An 18,153-nucleotide genomic window follows, 5' to 3' on the forward strand; every position below is an offset into this window, starting at 1 on the left:
TGTAGGCTACATGTTATGAATTTATTCTCTAAAAGAGTAAAAACAGGGAGAGAAGGAAAGAGGAAAGTAAAACAGTTCATTGAAAGTTATATAACAGGCAGGAGTTACAGATAACTGGTGGGATTTAATGCCATTAAAAATAGACAAATCAGATAGTAAAGATTAAGACAGCAAGGGATCACAGGCATTTTTAAAAGTAAATTTGAAAGATAGCACTTAGAACAAGATTATAAGATTTATTAAGCTCCAAAAGCAATTTAAAAATAGAAGGAAAGAAAACAATGTAAAGAAACAACCAAAACAAATACATTTTAATTGTAACTTAAAACACGACAGAGTTGAGACAAAACATTTCAGTTTTATAAGTAAGTACAAATGGGCTTAATTCAGCTATTTAAAATAAAGATTTTCAACCGGGTTCACAGAGTTAAGAACCAAAAATGTGCTACATACAAAAACACACCCAAAACAAAATGATCTACAAAGGCTAAAAATAAAGTGTAAGAAAAGGCAGGTATACCAAACAAATGAAAACAGTAAGAGATACGGAGGAAGATGTGTAGATGGGACTGTCAGTCAAAAAGAGAATTCAACTCAAAGTATTAGACATGACAAGAGAAGAACTTTTTAATACTGGAAGTCATTAAAATAAATATATTACAATTAACACCTTTATAAAAGCAAAAAAAAAAAAAAACAACAAACAAACAGAAAAACAAGGGGAAAAGAAGAGAAATACCAATAAGAGATGAAGTAGTTAAAAATAAGGATATAGAAAATCTAAACAATAAATAAGACAGATCTGAATGAGAATCAAACTTTACATCTTGCTATTAGAGAACACACCTTCTCAAACATACATGGGACATTTATAATAAAGCTTGTATATTAAGTTATACAGAAAATATTAGCAAGCTCCATAAAGTAGAGATACTACAACTACATTTAGAGATACTTATGGCCACAATGCAGTAAAAGTAAAAATTATTAACATTAGCAAAGAAAGCTATTCCAACTGCAAATCTATTTATGTACTATATACCCAATAAAAAACATGTACCGAGTAAAAGGGAAATACAAAACAAAATTACAGACTTCCAAAAAAAATACTGATACAATAAATCAATCTGTGGTATATCAATCTTAAAGATGTGATCAAAGTAAACGCCACAGCATTAGTCAGCAACAATGATAGAACAAATATAAATGAATTAAAATTTTTTTGCTAAAAGCTAAGAAATAACAAAATAAGCCCAAAGCAAGCAGAATGAAGAAAATGAAATGAGAACTAGAAACAGAAATTAATAGGTTAGAAAAAAAAGAATAGATCTAAATATAATAAATCAAAATACATTTTTTGAAAAAAAAAATAGGCAAACCACTTGCCGTCAATCAAGGGAAAAAAGGGAGAAAGCACAAATGAACAAAACAAAAATGATATGAAGGAAATAACCATTGGAAAAAACCACTGAAATAACCATTAGGAAAAAAACCATACAATTCTATTTTGCAGACATCACTACAAATAAATTTGAAGATTCAGGTGAACTGGGTAATTTATCAGGCAAAGAGCTTACTAAAACTGAACTACTTAAAGATAAAATTTGAACGAGATCCTTCTCCTTGGAAAAAATAAATAAGGACCTATTCTACCAAAAAAGCATCAGGCCTGGATGGTTTCATAGAGTGAAATCTTCAAATACCAGCTTGTTCAAAAACTCCTACATTTTTCAGAGCAGGGAAATAAAGGAAAACTTCTGAATTCTTTGCATTTATATATGTGACATCAATACCTAAACCTTATAATAAGGACAATAATTATACCCATACGCTAGTGTATAAATTATATATTAATGTTTGCTTATCAATATTTATACAAAAATAAAATAGATTATTAGGAAACAGAATCCCATGCCACATTAAAAGAATGACAAAACAAAGGAATACTGTTTCCAGGAATGCAAAGTTGGTTCAAATTAGGAAATCCATTAATTAATCCACCACACAAATAGATTTCAGAAGAAGATCATATAATCATCTCCACAGATGCTAAAGAAGCTTTCTGACATAATTCAATTCTTTCCTAACAAAAAACACTCAAGAAAATGGAAATAAAGGCACACTTCCTGTTATATATCCCCCCAAATTAATTTGTTGAAACCCTTCCCACTCCAGGCCATGTGAACATATTTAGAGATAGGGCCTTTATGGAGGTAATTAAGATTAAATGAGGTCATAAAGGTAAGGTCCTAATCCGACAGGATTAGTGTCTTTATACAAACAGAACAGAGAAATCACTCCCCGATCTTCTCTGCCACATGTGGACATAGAAACACAGTAGCTGTCTGTAAAGCCAGGAAGAGAATTCTCCACAGCAATTGAATCCGACACAACGATTTCAGACTTCCAGACTCTAAAGCTGTGAGAAAATAAATATGTTGTTTAAGCTATCCAGTATATGGTATGGCAGCCTGAGCTAATATTTCCATTAAGGTCAGGAACAAGGGGCGCCTGGGTGGCTCAACTGGTTAAGGCCTCTGGGATCTAGCCCCGCATTGGGCTCTCTGCTCAGCAGGAAGCCTGCTTCCTCCTCTCTCTGCCTGCCTCTCTGCCTGCTTGTGATCTCTGTCAAATAAATAAATAAATAAATAAAATCTTTTTTTTAAAAAAAGATCAGGAACAAGAACCATCTCCACTACAAATTAACATAACAATGACTGATAACATTAGCCAATATAATTAGATAAATCATTCATAGGCACAATTGGAAAAGAAGTAAAACTATCTCTATTTGCAGATGTGATTGCGTACTAGAAATTCCTAGAAAGTGAATGATAAAACTGAATTTAAAAAAAAAAAACAGTAGAGTAGAATATAAAATCATCATATAGAAATCAATAGTCTTGGGGTGCCTGGATGGCTCAATGGGTTAAGCCTCTGTCTTCAGCTCAGGTCATGATCTCAGGGTCCTCAGATCCATGCGAGCCCCCCATCGGGCTCTCCGCTCAGCAGGGAGCCTGCTTCCCCTCACCACCACACCCCACCTCTCTGCCTACTTGTGATCTGTCAAATAAATAAATAAAATCTTAAAAAAATAAAGGAAGAAATCAATAGTCTTCATATAATTAGTAACCAGTAAGAGGATACAATGGCAAAACAAAGCCAAAATATTTCCACTTACAACAGCAACAGAGAAGATATTTAGGAATAACTTTACCAAAAAAAAAAGTGTAGAATCTACCCGAGAAAGCTCAAAACACTCTTGAAAACAACAAAATTAGATTTCAACAAATAGAAAGAAAACAGCTCTTGTTCTTAAACAGGATGACTAACATACCAAAAGACAACTTATGAACAATCACAATTAAAAAATTAACAAACATTTTTATGAAGTTGGACAGGTTGATAATTAAACTTCATATGGATCAATAAACAGGTGAGAATAGCCAAGAATACACTAAAAATGAACAACCTTAAAGAGAGAGACACATTAAAACACATTATAAAGCCTCTATCATTTAAATTGTGATGTTTTGGTTATGTAAATATTGATCAGTGGAACACAACAGAAAACCCAGAAATCAAGTATGTACAGAACTTCAGTGTATGATAAAGTCAGTAATTTAAATCAATGAGGCAAAGGCAGACCTTTAAATGCACAGTGTTAGGACAAGTGACTAGTCATCTGGAAAATATACAATTAGATCTACATTTTGTATCATATAAAAGAATATCCCCAAATGGACCAAGAATCTAAATATAAAAAAAAAAAAAAAGAAAGAAAGAAACCACATACATGTACTAGAAGAAAATATAGGTAAATTTATATTTAACTGGGATGTAACAAGAGGCTTTCCGATTAGGATTCAGAATCCAGAAGCAAAAGAGTAATAAATTTGCTATACTGGAAAAAACCTTCATGGCAACAAAACTGTGTAACAAGTTCCATAGGGGATCCCAGGTGGCTCAGTCAGTTGAGTAGTCTGCCTTTGGCTCAGGGCATGATCCCGGAGTCACGGGGTGTGAGATCAAGCCCCACATTGGGGCTCCCTGCTCAGTGGGGAGTCTGCTTCTCCCTCTGCCCCTCACTCTGCTTGTGCTCCCTCCCTTCTATCTCAAATAAATACAATTTTAAAATAAGATAGTAACAGAATTCCTAGTACCAGAGGGGAAAAAAAAAGACCAAAAAAACCTGATAGAAAAATGAGCAAATGACACAAAAAGTTATTCTAAAAAAAAAAACCTTTGACATACAAAAAAATGTGTTCAGCATCACCCATACTAAGAGAAATACAAATCACAAGTATACTGAGATACAATTTCCCACCTATCAACTGGCAAAACTTAACAAAGCATGATGATGCACATGCTGGCAAGGCTGTGGGGAAACAGGCATTTTTACGCATTGCTAAATGGAAATCCAAGCTGGCACAACCCTTGTAGAGGGGACTCCGGTAATATCTAACAAAGCTATATATGCATTTATCGTTCGAATCAATAGCTGCATTTCAGGAATTTATTCTGAAGCTACACCTCCAAGAAGACAAAAATACACTTGCATGAAGTTACTTGTTCCAGCACTGTACTGGAAGCATCTGTACACAGAAGTGTGGTTAAACAAACTGCAGTACCTCCACACTACGGAGTTCTCTGCAGCTGTAAAAAGAATTAAGGGCTACATCTATGCACTGTTGTTGGAATGATTTCCTTGTTAGGAGGGGGAAAAGCAAAGTAAAAAAAGAGTATCGATAGCATATTAGATTTGAATGTCTCTAACAAATCAGATCTTAAAAAAATAAATATAGGGGTGCCTGTGTGGCTCAGTCTGTTAAAGTCTGCCTTTGGCTCAGGTCCTGGGATTGAGCCCTGCTTCAGGCTCCTTGCTTAGCAAGGAGCCTGCTTCTCTCTCTCCCTCTGCCTGCCTCTCTACCTACTTGCCATCTCTCTCTGTCAAATAAATAAATAAAATCTTCAAAGAAAAATAACTGTAACATTAACACACTAAGAACAATCATTCCTGCTACCACTGAATGCCCAATTCCTCTTAAAATTCTCTGGATTATCTTAACATGTCTTCCTGCAGCTTGAATCAAGAGCAAACAAGGTCCACACATTATTTTTGGAAGATATAGCTCTTAAAGTACAATTCCCTCTACTTCTCCCCTTTCTCTTTTTAAAACGCTATTTACAGAGTCTTTATGTTTGATAAAATGTGTTTCTCTAGCTCCTTTATTTCCTGTAAACTTCTAAGGGCTTGATGGGACTGTGGCTCACCTTTTTTCACTGCTGTTACAAGACTGCTTAGGTGGTACTGTTTACTTCCTACTGCATCACGTGTTTACTACAGTTGCCCTCTGTTAGTGTTACAGTGGTTTCTAGATCCTTAGGCAATCTGAGTCCCTAAAAGCTTATCTGAGACCACATGTTCATAGCAACATACACATGGTAATCAAGCTAACAGATTAACTAAGAGTTGACTGAGAGACAACTGAGGTTATCTATCGGCATCAGAGAAGCTGGCCAGGAATTTGGCCTCTCATAGGCAAGAGGCCAAAAAGTACTGAAGAAAGGAAGAATTTGACTTGATATGGAGAAGAGGCCGGCAGACAATGAACACCATGCTTATAGGATAGACACTGGGTTCCAGTTATAGTTCTAAAAGATATTTTATACACTTGTACCAATGTTTCCAAATTAACTCATAGAGTATTCAAAATTTATTTTATGATGTTAGTTCACTCAGTCTTAGACATTTTTTCATCTTTAAGCCTAAGGGACTGACTAAGCCAGATTCTCAACATGACTACAAGCAGATTCTCCCGGGAAACCTTTAAAATCCAAATCCGGAGGTGTGGGTCCCACCTAATCAATTCTGTTTCAGCTGCTCTAGGATGGGGATAAAGTATTATTTAAAATCTTTCCAGGTGACTCTTATATGCAGCCATAATTGAGAACCACTGATCTTAGCTAAGAATAACAGCAGCAGCAGCTAGTGCTAGTAAGCACCTACTACATGTTACTGACTATTCTAAGAACTTTACATGTTTCTAGTTCATTCCCTCTCTTACAAGTGAAAAAGACAGGTCTGGTAACTTGTCCAAAACCACACAGAAGCTAACAGCTGAGCGAGGATTTGATACCAAGCACTCTGGATCCAAAACCTATGCTATTAATCACCATGATATTCTGTCTCCTATGTGTGAATTATACTTATATTCTGTAACTGCAAATAAAATGATTAGAAAAAAACAAAAAAATAAGATACTTAACATCCTCCTTAGAAACAGTGGAGTGACATCCTGTGGCAGAAGTACCAACAAGCTTATCTGGAGAGTAAATAAACAGATAAGAATCTTCTCTTCCCGAAGATTCAAATTTGAGATTTCCACACATAATCCACATAAATAGTTTCCTACATATCATTCTATATAGTCTAGTTATTTAACGTTAAGTATCAAAAACTGCTTCAGTTTTAAAACTCAGGACAGTGATGTATTACATGTACATTTACAAGAAGATTTCCTACCTATTTCAGTTCTGCTAACTCCAATGCCATTAAAAATTCTCAAGTAATTAAAGTGACAAGAGTCTGAATCTTCAATGTCAAAGTCACCAAATTTGATGCGCACTCTCTCCCCCATCTTTACACGGATCTCCCATTCGCAAACGGTGCTGTTGGGATAGGTCTGTGGATAGTTTATGGACGTGAGGGTTCCACTTTCAGGGCCTAGTACAGTATGTCCACATCCATCACCTTAAAAAAAATTAAAAGAATAAATTATAATTATATCTTTAACATTAGAAATAATCAGGATATTTTTGGTGAAAATTTTAAAATATGTATGACAGCTGTTTTATCCAACACTTTCCTTACACACGATAAAAGGGATGGCAGAGTTCTTAGTGTATCTGCTCACAGGAACCAAAAGCAGTCAGGTAAGGTCAAATAATCAATGATTACCCTTATGAGTTCAAAGAGCTTTCTAATTTCAATGAACAGAAGAAAACATAGCTTAGCAACAACTTTATATACATAATAAATCTAATCTTTAAAAGAATATCAAGTCATAGTAATCGTTCAAAGTAAATGTAAACTATATAAATCAAAGTATGTGATCAGCTTCATCCATTCATCACAAACCCTTCTAAAATCTGTGAGTAGAATATCTAAAAACACTTTACACGAAATGCTGATTACTGACCATATTAAGTATTTCAAGGCACTCAGTCTTGAAGGCATTAAGCTATTTTTAATAAAATTTAATTTTATATTCTATTGAAATTTGCTTTTTTAGTAGTCCCTCTCCAAAAACCTCCCTTTTTCCCTACAGAATGAATGGTGAGAAAAAAATAACAGTTTAATGACTTAGTAAAGATTAGGAAAAATAACCTTCATATCTTGGTAGCAACATTATCTGTTCCAGAATTCCTTCACTGTGGGAACTCCGGGAACTTAATATAGTATTATTTGCATCCTCCTTTTATCATAAAATTCGGTGTTGGAGCACCTAGAAGAGGCATGGAATGTCTCAGCTGCTGCTCCAACTGTACCATGTAGCATTCCTTAACAACGGGATTCAAATGAATCTCTTTCTAAAAGGAAGATGAAGACACTGTACTAAAATTATAGTATTTTTTTCCTTCAAAATAGCCATTTATAATCACCTTTGGAATAGTTCAGTACTTAGCACAAAAAACCTCTATCAAAAAGTGGCAGTGCTGAGTTTTAAAGTCAATATGGATATAGGCAGCTGTAAGAGGATTTTTCTACTATATTATTGTTATTATTAAGAATAATGCAGTGCTGATACCATTTACTGGAAAAGATGAATGAAAGCTTTAAAAGCCTGCGAATAAAAAATTAATATAGTATTTAGCAAGTAGTTGCAAAACAGTTATTAACTAGATGTATAAGGAGCTGAATATGAACCAATGAAAAAATAATTTCAAACCAGTCTCAAAACTCACTTCAATAAAGGAAAAACTATTTACCTACTTTATGATGACACTTCATATCCTTTCCTGGTCAAGAAATTTTATTCTCAAATCCCTACTAGTATTGTTGGCCCACTTTTTTTTTTTTTTTTTTTTGTTGGCCCACTTTTAAAGGTCAATACTAGCAATCTGGTTTCCTAAAGAAACATCTATAAGGTTCAGCTTTTGAGCAACACTGAACTTTAGCTATCTCCACACCCACTTTCATACTATACACAAAAACTAGGCACAGCCACTCAATAATATATAAAGGCACCATGAAATAAACATGTGAATTTTTGTGATACACCCACTCATCTTCTGCAAATATAGAACTTAAACGTTATACAACTCAGAAGAAAAAAAATTAAAATTTTCCCCAAAACTATGATGCAAATACCTTGAATACCTCTACTGAGTATCATCTAAATTAGAAAAACAGGGACATAAAGACCTTCACTATGAAAATAAACTGTAATATAAATAACTTTTGAATATTAAAATTTTTCCTTAGAGAAAAAAACTATCCCCGAAGACAAAGTTTCTAACATTATGAAACTACTCTGAAAACATTCTCTCACTATTGAAAAGATGAAACTGCTTTCTAGAGTGTTTAAATCTTTGAAAAGTAGCCACTGAACAAATAACTCAAAATATAAATGTATTTTCTTTAGTCGATAGAAACTAAAGCAGCTTTTTAAGTGGCTGGAAGTGCAACAGATTTTAGGAAGCCAAAAATTTCCTATTAGCAGCTGAATTCATGACTTCGTAATGGCAGACTGTCCCATCTTATGTATTCCCCACAGACTATTTAACTTAAGGTTGCCATTTTAAAATGATTTTTACAAAAAGAGTACAAGCAGTGTTAGGAGTAATTTTTAGATGTCTTTATGCTCGTATTTATGTTTCATGGTCATTAAACACACAAAGTGTTTCTTGCCCTTTCCTCCATAAAGTATAATTTCTACAAGTTAACAAAATAAATACTAACTGCTGAAAAATAGGACTTTTGCATGCATGCTGATGAAGAAAACAATTAAAATGGAGCTGTCTTTTTTCAGTATCTTGTGAGGGAGGGCATGAACAGTCCACAAGTAATGTGCCAAGAATGTTCTAAAATATGTGATGGAGCTCAGAGCTTCCTCCACTAGCAAAAAAGATGGTATGCACCAGAAACCAAAGTTAAATGAAAGTCTCAAATCTACTACGAAAATGAACAACTTTGAATGTTTCATACTTCCAAGACTATTCAAGAAGTTTAACCTGACAAGACAAATAGATTAGCTGGCCTGGATAAACACCTACCCCTATGGAGAGTATGTTTAAAATATCCCAGTTTGAAAGGGGAGGCTGGGCTTATACATTATCACTAGGCCAGCAGTTTTCAAATGTTTTTCTCAGCTATTCCAAAGTAAGAAATACATTTTACACTGTGACCCTATACACTCCTGCACGTATGATCCCAACCCACTGAAGGGTCCCCACCAGCACTCTGGAAAACACTATACTAGGCATCCTAAGGTCCTAATGTTGAATTCTCTAAGAAGACCTTGTGCTCACTTTTACCCTTAAGTTAGAAAATGTGCTTCCAGTTTTTCAATTCTTAAAAGCAAATCCTATTCTGTACAAATACTTAAAATGACAAAGTATTTAAAAGTAAAAGTAAAATCTGGAAAAAAGTTTTTATCAGTTAATCACCTAATCATCACTTACACAGTGATGCTCAAATGGGGGAAATGTGGAAGCTCCCACAGGAGCAATTTTACCTCCTACCTGGCAATGTCTGGAGATATTTTGGGTTGGTTGTCACAACAGAGGGGGTGAGCTGGCACCTGGTGCTGCTAAATATCCTACACTGTGCATAGGACAGCCCCCCAGAATAAAGAATGGCCGATGTTAAACATCAACAGAACCAAAGTTGAGAAGGCTGACCTAGAGCAAAGTCCAGGACACCTCAGACAGAAGATCTGAGTGAGTTCTTAGCTGAGCTTCCTCTGGCCCAAAGGATAACGCTATTCTGTCCACTGCAGGTACAACCCGAGGAAGCAGTTATACTAAAGATTTTGAGTCCCACGTCCCAATTTTTAAAACAAGTAAATGGAAGTTGAAGAAAAGAAAATGTCCTTTTTATTAGTCTACAGCCCTTGAGTAATTTTTTTTTCCTGGGTCAACACCCCTTAAAAGTCGGGTCTGAAAAAGGTAGCGTGCTAACAGGGTCAGAAGTAAGTCTCCAAATTTTCTGCTTAGTTTTGTATGCTGGAGAAAATAATGACTGGTGACCAGGGTGCACCACCTACTGTTATTCATTTTCACATGGCAGAACTGACAAAGACAGCATAACTATGATGGGAAAAATAGCTTGCAAAATGGTTATCTGAGTACCAATCCACGTGCCCTCATCAGTAACTCCAACATCACCAAATCTTTCTCCTTCTCCACCTCCATCAACACCACCATCACTGTCAGCTTCTCCTCCTCCTCCACCTCTAGATGGTCCCCACCACAGTATAACTGACCATAAAGGACAGAAGCCTGTTAATGCAATTTCTGAATTTCAGTTTTATTTCAGTGGAGAAAAAACACTGGAATTTGATCTTACTGCTCCTTTGTTTGGCTGCTGATTATCTAGGGGATTACTCACAGAACATGTGTTCACTTCCTCCGAAGAGGTTAAGGTCAGATGTGTTAAGCCAGATACAAATTTTGGTATCTTTCCAGGAAAAAAAAAAAAAAACTTTTTTTTAAAAACTACTTAGCCCTAGAGAAAACAAAACATTAAACATTTAAATAACAATGAATTAATACAATGAAGAACATATTCTTATTTTAAGCTGCTCTAAACTTCAGATCAAGTGTTTGCTGTTTTTTTAATCAATACATGCTCGTGCCACTGATGACCTGTGACACTGCAGCCACCCCCATATTTTAGTCACATTACTAATACGTAATGTAAATTATCTTAATGATTGACTTGTACTAATATAAATACTGCTTGACTTCTGAAAATACTTTAACAGTACCAAACACAAATGCAGAAACTTGCATAAATATGCCACAAATGTGGCATAATATACGTAATATATAAAGTAATATAACTTTTATTATAATCATTATAAACTAAGAACTAAGAACATTTTTTTTTCCAGTGAGCTTTCAAGGACTTTTTTCATCATTGTCAACAGGTGAGTCTAACTGTATTCCCTCTAAATAAGTGTCATTTCTGTCACATCTTATAATGTATCTGTGAGAGCTTACAATAACCGAAAATAAAAAAAAGGCATTTAGAATAGACATGTACTCCAAGGATTAACTTGCAGGAATTAATGAATATATCCTATTTTATCTGGCTACAATGAAGATTTTAAATGCAGTATTTAACACTGAGAATTTTTGGACTGAGGTACTATTATCAGTCCCATAAGGTTTTTTAAAGTTGCATCACCACAAATCTCAAGTAATTCAAAGTACTACTTTAATTTTGCTCATTTAAAAAAAACACTCCATAAGAAGGATATGCTCTGAAAGCCTAAAGAAGGTCACTATGGCAATTTTTAGAAAAAGAAATAGTTCCCAGCTTCATTCTTTTTTAAGCTCAAACTATTCTCTGCATGTGTGGTAATTTACAAAATTGAATTACATGAAGGAATGTGAGATGTATGAATCCTCTTTAACCCCCACCAAACAGTCCCTACTTAGAACACAGTGGTTAAGCAAGTGAGCTCTGGAGTCACAGAATGAATTTAAATGCCCTATCCACCATTCACTGTGACCTTCAGAAAGTTATTTATCTCTGCTAAACCCCAGTTTTGTAAAATGGGGATACTAACAACTCAAACACATAGGGTAAAAATTAAATGAGATATTATATGAAAACACCTAGTACTGAGTGCCTAGCCTGTAATAACATGCTCAATAAACTCTCTTTGTTTGAGGATACTACAACAGTCCAAAAAGACCAGAAAGGCTTTTGCCCATCATATGTAGATACAGGGCATCTGGCCACAACCTGAAGTAACAGAACAATGGTCCAGTGGAAATTTACATTAGCTTTAAGGTTTCAAGTGCACTGTCTCATGTCTTGTGAAAAGTACAAATCTATGAGAAAGTAATGCTCACTCATCTTCTCCCTGATGACCTTTACTTTCAGTAACTCTCTCAGAAGCACAACCTGGAGTTTATTTTTTGCCATTGTTAGAAACACTTCTATCCACCTGTGAAAACTCAAAAACTTTAAAGTCTCAATCTGCTGTATCCTGATCTTTCAAGGGTCTTATACCCACATACTTTCTGTGAATTTGACTTCTTTCTTTTCTCCCCTTCTGCTAATCTTGTCCTGGCCTCATGTCTTTCCCTGCCCAGACTGGACCTCGCGTCCAGTATTAAGTACCTATTCCTGACAGCTTTACTTCCTTGCCACCGTGTCCTTCCTAAGTTTCTGCCTGTCAAACCCTCAACCCTGGATCATATGATTTCTCTTGGCCAAGGAACTGAGCACTACTGAGGAAAAAAAAAAAAAAATCACAAAGTCTAAGGGGGATAGTCATATTCCAGTCTCAAAAAGCCACTCGGTATTCTCTTTCAGTGGTTCTCAGATTTTGCCAACATTAGAATCACCTAAGGGCTAATTAAAGGTTCTCAGATCCCCCTCTCTATCTCGAAAGATTCTAATATACAGGTCAGAAAAATTATCTTACACTTGGAAATTGGTTTAAAAAAAAAAAGGTGAGCAGCACATCTTTTAAATGTCACAGAAGCCAGAAGCTGCCCAAGGATTACAGAGCAAAGTATTTAGTTGGACTTGCTATTTATCGCTGCTTAAAGGTACCAGTTTTAGTTAAATGATAACATTTAGCTTGTTGTTTGGTAGAAAGGCAGATCACTTTTGTACAGTTGAAAAGATAATCCCAAAGGTTACTGTTTATGACCCTATTGGCCCATCAACCAGCTTCAGCCATCTAATCTAGCAATTATATCCTAAAATGATAAACTCCTAGTTTCCCAAATATTTTCTGGACAGGATTTAACATCTTACTGGTTCCTCATTAATGAATGAATTGAATAAAATATTTGATATATGTTCATTTTACATTTGCAAGGCAGGTATAATTTTGCCTCTTTTGCAAGTTATAACAGGTAAAATAGCTCTACAGTGCAGCCTAGGTTTTACACTTTAACAAATCATCACAAATACTAACAGCAGCAACAAAATACCACAAAATCTCTTTACAACAGTGTCCCCTAATAGCTACCATCTTCTTGCTCACTTTCCCATAAGAGAAATTTCTTCTATTCTTCATAACTTACATTTTACTTTGCCTCCTATTCTAAGTCTGAATGCACTGCTACGGGTTGGATCCCTTCCAAAGAGATATGTTTAAGTCCTAATTTCTGGTACCAGTGAATATAATCTTAATTGGAAACAATGTTTTAGCAGATGTCATCAAGTTAAAATGAGGTCATACTGGATTAAGGTGGACCCTAATTCAAGAACTGGTGTCCTCATAAAAAAGAAGACAGTCTGGACACAGACACAGGAAGGACACTACATTAAAGAGGCAGAGGTGGGAATGATCCAAAGGAACTCTGAAGATCAAAACTGCCAAAAGTTAGGAAAAGGCAAGGAAAGATCATCCACCCGCCCCCAGCATCTTCAGACAGAGTATGGCCCTGCTGATAGCCCAATTTCAGAATTCCAGCTTCCAGAACTATAAAACAGTAAAGTTCTATCATTTTAAGCACCTGAATTTGTGGTAATTTGTTAGGGCAGCCCTAGGGAACACAGACCTACCTCACCAATAAAACTATTTGCTAAAGCAGCCAGTTTCTAAGTCGCCAAAAGTCCAAGGATACTTTTCCATCCTTATCATTTATGACCTTTCTATATTATCTGGCTGCTGACCCTTCCTTCCCTCCCACCATCCTTCCTTTCTTTTTATCTTCTCTCCCTCCTTCTTAAAATTCTTCTTCCCTGGCTCAGTTCTTTCTTTATTTTTTCACTTATGTTAGTCACCATACAGTATGTCACTAGTTTTTGATGCAGTGTTCCAAGATTCATTGTTTGCGTATAACACCCAGTGCTCCACACAGTACGTTCCCTTCTTAATACCCACCATCGGGCCAACCCATCCCCTCATGCTCCTCCCCTCTAAAACCCTGTTTGTTTTCCTAGAGTACATAGTCTCTCATGGTTCATCCCCCACCCCAATTTCCACCCCCCCTTCATTTTTCCCTTCCTTCTCCTAATGTCCTCCATGCTATTCCTTATGTTCCACAAACAAGTGAAACCATAGTTGACTTTCTCTGTTTGACTTATTTCACTTAACATAATCTCCTCCAGTCCCATCCATGTTGATGCAAAAGTTGGGTATTCATCCTTTCTGATGGCTGAGTAATATTCCATTGTATATACGGACCACATCTTTATCCATTTGTCTGCTGAAGGGCATCTCAGCTCTTTCCACAGTTTGGCTATTATGGACATTGCTATGAACACCGGGGTGCATATGGCCCTTCTTTTCACTACATCTTATCTTTGGGGTAAATCCCAGTAGTGCAATTGCTGGGTCATAGGGTAGCTCTATTTTTAATTTTTTTGAGGAACCTCCACACTGTTTTCCAAAGTGGCTGTACCAACTTACATTCCCACCAACAGTGTAAGAGGGTTAACCATTCTTCACAACCTCTCCAACATTTGTTGTTTCTTGCCTTGTCAATTGTTGCCATTCTAAGTGGTTGTAATGTGGTATGTCAGTGTGCTTTTGATTTGAATTTCCCTGATGGCTAATGATGATCAAATTTTTCCAAGTGTCAGCCACTTGTATGTCTTCTTTTAAGAAATGTCTGTTCATGTCTTTTGCCCATTTCTTGACTGGCTTATTTGTTTTTTGAGTGTTAAGTTTAAGAAGTTCATTATAGATCTTGGATATCAGCCCTTTTTCTGCAGTGTCATCTGCAAATATCTTCTCTTTGCAGAAGATATTTCTGCAAAGAGAAATATCTTTGTGTTGCCTCTTTGTTTTGCTGTTTCCTTTGCTGTTCAGAAGCTTTTTATCTTGATGAAGTCCCAAAAGTTCATTTTCACTTTTGTTTCCCTTGTCTTTGGAGACATATCTTGAAAGAAGTTGCTGTGGCCATTGTCAAAGAGGTTACTGCCTATGTTCTCCTCTAGGATTTTGATGGATTCCTGTCTCACATTGAGGACTTTCAACCATTTTGAGTTTATCTTTGTGTATGGTGTAAGAGAATGGTCAAGTTTCATTCTTCTGAATATAGGTGTCCAATCTTCCCAGCACCATTTATTGAAGAGACTATATTTTACCATTGGATATTTTTTCCTGCATTGTTGAAGATTAGTTGACCATAGAATTGAGGGTCCATATTTGGGCTCTCTATTCTGTTCCACTGATCTATGTGTCTGTTTTTGTGCCAGTACCATGCTATGTTGGTGATCACAGCTTTGTAATATAGCTTGAAATCGGGCAATGTGATGGCCCCAGCTTTTTCTTTTTCAACATTTCCTTGTCAATTTGGGGGGTCTTTTCCGATTTTTAGGATTTTCTGTCCCAGCACTTTGGAAAATTATCTGTTAATGTGAAAATTATCTGTTTAGGATTATCTGTTCCAGCACTTTGAAAAATGCCATTGGTATTTTGACAGGTATGACATTGAAAGTGTAGATTGCTCTGGGCAGCACAGATATAGATACTTTAACAATGTTTATTCTTCTGATCCATGAACATGGAATGTTTTTTCATCTTTTTGTGTCTTCAATTTCTTTCATGAATGTTCTGCAGTCCCTAGAGTATAGATTCTTTACCTCTTTGGTTAGGTTTATTCCAAGGTATCTTGTGGTTTTTGGTGCTATTGTAAATGGTATCGATTAACTAATTTCTTTCTTGATAGTTACATTGTTAGTGTATAAGAAAGCAACTGATTTCTGTGCATTGATTTTGTATCCTGCCACATTACCAAACTGCTGTATGAATTCTAGTAATCTGGGGTGGACTCCTTTGGGTTTTCCACATAAAGTATCACGTCATCTGTGAAGAGAGAGTTTAACTTCTTCTTTGCCAATGTGAATACCTTTTATTTCTTACTGCTGTCTGATTGCTATTGCTAGGACTTCTAGTACTATGTTGAATAATAGTGGCGAGAGTGGGCATACTTGTCGAGTTCCTGATCTTAAGGGACAGGCTCTCAGCTTTTCCCCATTGAAAATATTATTTGCTGTGGGTTTTTCAGATGGATTTTATGAAATTGAGGAATATTCCCTCTATCCCTATACTCCGAAGAGTTTTAATCAGGAAAGGATGAAGTATTTTGTCAAATGTTTTTTCTGCATTGAGAGGGCCATATGGTTCTTCTCTCTCCTCTTACGTTTTCTATCACACTGATTGATTTGCATTGCAGGGATGAATCCCAGTTGGTTGCAATAGATAATCCCCTTACTGAACTGCTGGAGCCTATTAGCTAGGATCTTGTTGAGAATTTTGGCATCTATATTCATCAAAAACATTGATCTGAAATTCTCCTTTTTGATGGGGTCTTTGCCTGGTTTGGGATCAAGGTAATGCTGGCCTCACAGAATGAGTCTGGAAGTTTTCCTTCTGTTTCTATTTTTTGAACAGCTTCAAGATAATAGGTAGAAGAAATAATTTCTTCTTTGAATGTTTGGTGGAATTCCTCAGGGAATCCATCATGTACTGGACTCTTGCTTTTTGGGAAGTTTTTGATCACTGCTTCAATCTTATTACTGGTTATTGGTCTACTCAGGTTATCAATTTCTTCTTGTTTCTTGGTAGTTTATAGATTTCCAGGAATGCACCCATTTCTCCCAGGTTAATTTATTGGCATATAGTTGTTGATAATAATTTCTGATAACTGTTCTATTTCCTTGGTATTGGTCGTGCTCTCTCCCATTTCATTCATCATTTTATTAATTTGGGTCCTTTCTCTTTTCTTTTGGTAAGTCTGGCCAGTGGTTTATCAATCTTATTCTTTCAAAGAACCAGCTTCTAGTTTCATTGATGTGTTCTACTGTATTTCTGGTTTCTAATTCATTGATCTCTGCTCTTATTTCCCTTCTTATGGGTGCGTTAGGCTTAATTTGTTGTTGATTCTCCAGTTCTTGAAGGTGTAAAGATAGCATATTCTGGATTTTTCCATTGTTTTGAGTGAGGCTTGGATGGCTATGTATTTCCCCCTTAGAACCACCTTTGCCGTATCCCATAAGTTTTGGACCAATGTATTATTATTCTCATTGGTTTCTGTTTAAGTTCTTCTTTGATTTCCTGGTTGACCCAAACATCCTTGAGAAGGATGGTCTATAGTTTCCAAGTTTTGAGTTTTTAAAAAAGATTTTATTTATTTATTTATTCTACAATAAAGAGAGAGATAGAGAGCACAAGTAGGCAGAGTGGCAAGAAGAGGGAGGGGCGCCTGGGTGGCTCAGTGGGTTAAAGCCTCTGCCTTTGGCTCAGTTCATTATCCCAGAGTTCTGGGATCGAGCCCCACATCGGGCTCTCTGCTCAGCAGGGAGCCTGCTTCCCTTCCTCTCTGCCTGCCTCTCTGCTTACTTGTGATCTCTCTGTCAAATAAATAAATATAATCTTTAAAAAAGAAGAAGAAGAAGAAGAAGAGGGAGAGGGAGAAGCAGGCTATCTGCTGAATAGGAAGCCCAATGTGGGGCTCGATCCTAGGACCCTGGGAATATGACCTGAGGTAGCCGCTTAACCAACTGAGCCACCCAGATGCCTCCCACCCCCTAGTGTTTGAATTTCTTCCAAACTCTTTCTTGTGACTGAGTTCCAGTTTCAATGCACTGTGGTCTGAGAATATGCAGAGAATAATCTCAATCTTTTGGTATTGGTTGAGACCTGATTTGTGACCCAGTATGTGGTCTAGTCTGGAGAAAGCTCCATGTGTGCTCAAGAAGCACGAGTATTCTGTTGTTTTAGGGTAGAATGTTCTGTATCTATCTATGAGGTCCACCTGGTCCAGTGTGTCAAAGTCCTTCTTTGATTTTCTGCTTAGATGATCTGTCTATTACTGAGAGTGGAGTGTTGAGGTCTCCTACGATTAATGTATTATTATCAATATGTCCCTTTATTTTGGTTAACAGTTGGCTTATGTAGTTGGCTGCTCCCATGTTGGAGGCATAGACATGAACAATTCTTAGAT

The 18,153-nt window shown here is 36.2% G+C and overlaps 1 protein-coding gene across 1 annotated transcript in view; it reads right to left on the reverse strand.

The window, feature by feature from the left end:
• The window catches only part of DCBLD2 (discoidin, CUB and LCCL domain containing 2), a 103,059-nt gene that overhangs the window by 73,089 nt on the left and 11,817 nt on the right, over positions 1–18,153 (reverse strand). Inside the window, exon 2 of the mRNA XM_082695375.1 lies at positions 6,527–6,754. Coding sequence (XP_082551501.1) covers positions 6,527–6,754 — 228 coding nt within the window. The remainder of the gene's footprint in view (positions 1–6,526; positions 6,755–18,153) is intronic.

The sequence above is a fragment of the Mustela nivalis genome (assembly GCF_964662115.1).
Source record: "Mustela nivalis genome assembly, chromosome: 1".
In the NCBI taxonomy this organism is placed as follows: domain Eukaryota; kingdom Metazoa; phylum Chordata; class Mammalia; order Carnivora; family Mustelidae; genus Mustela; species Mustela nivalis.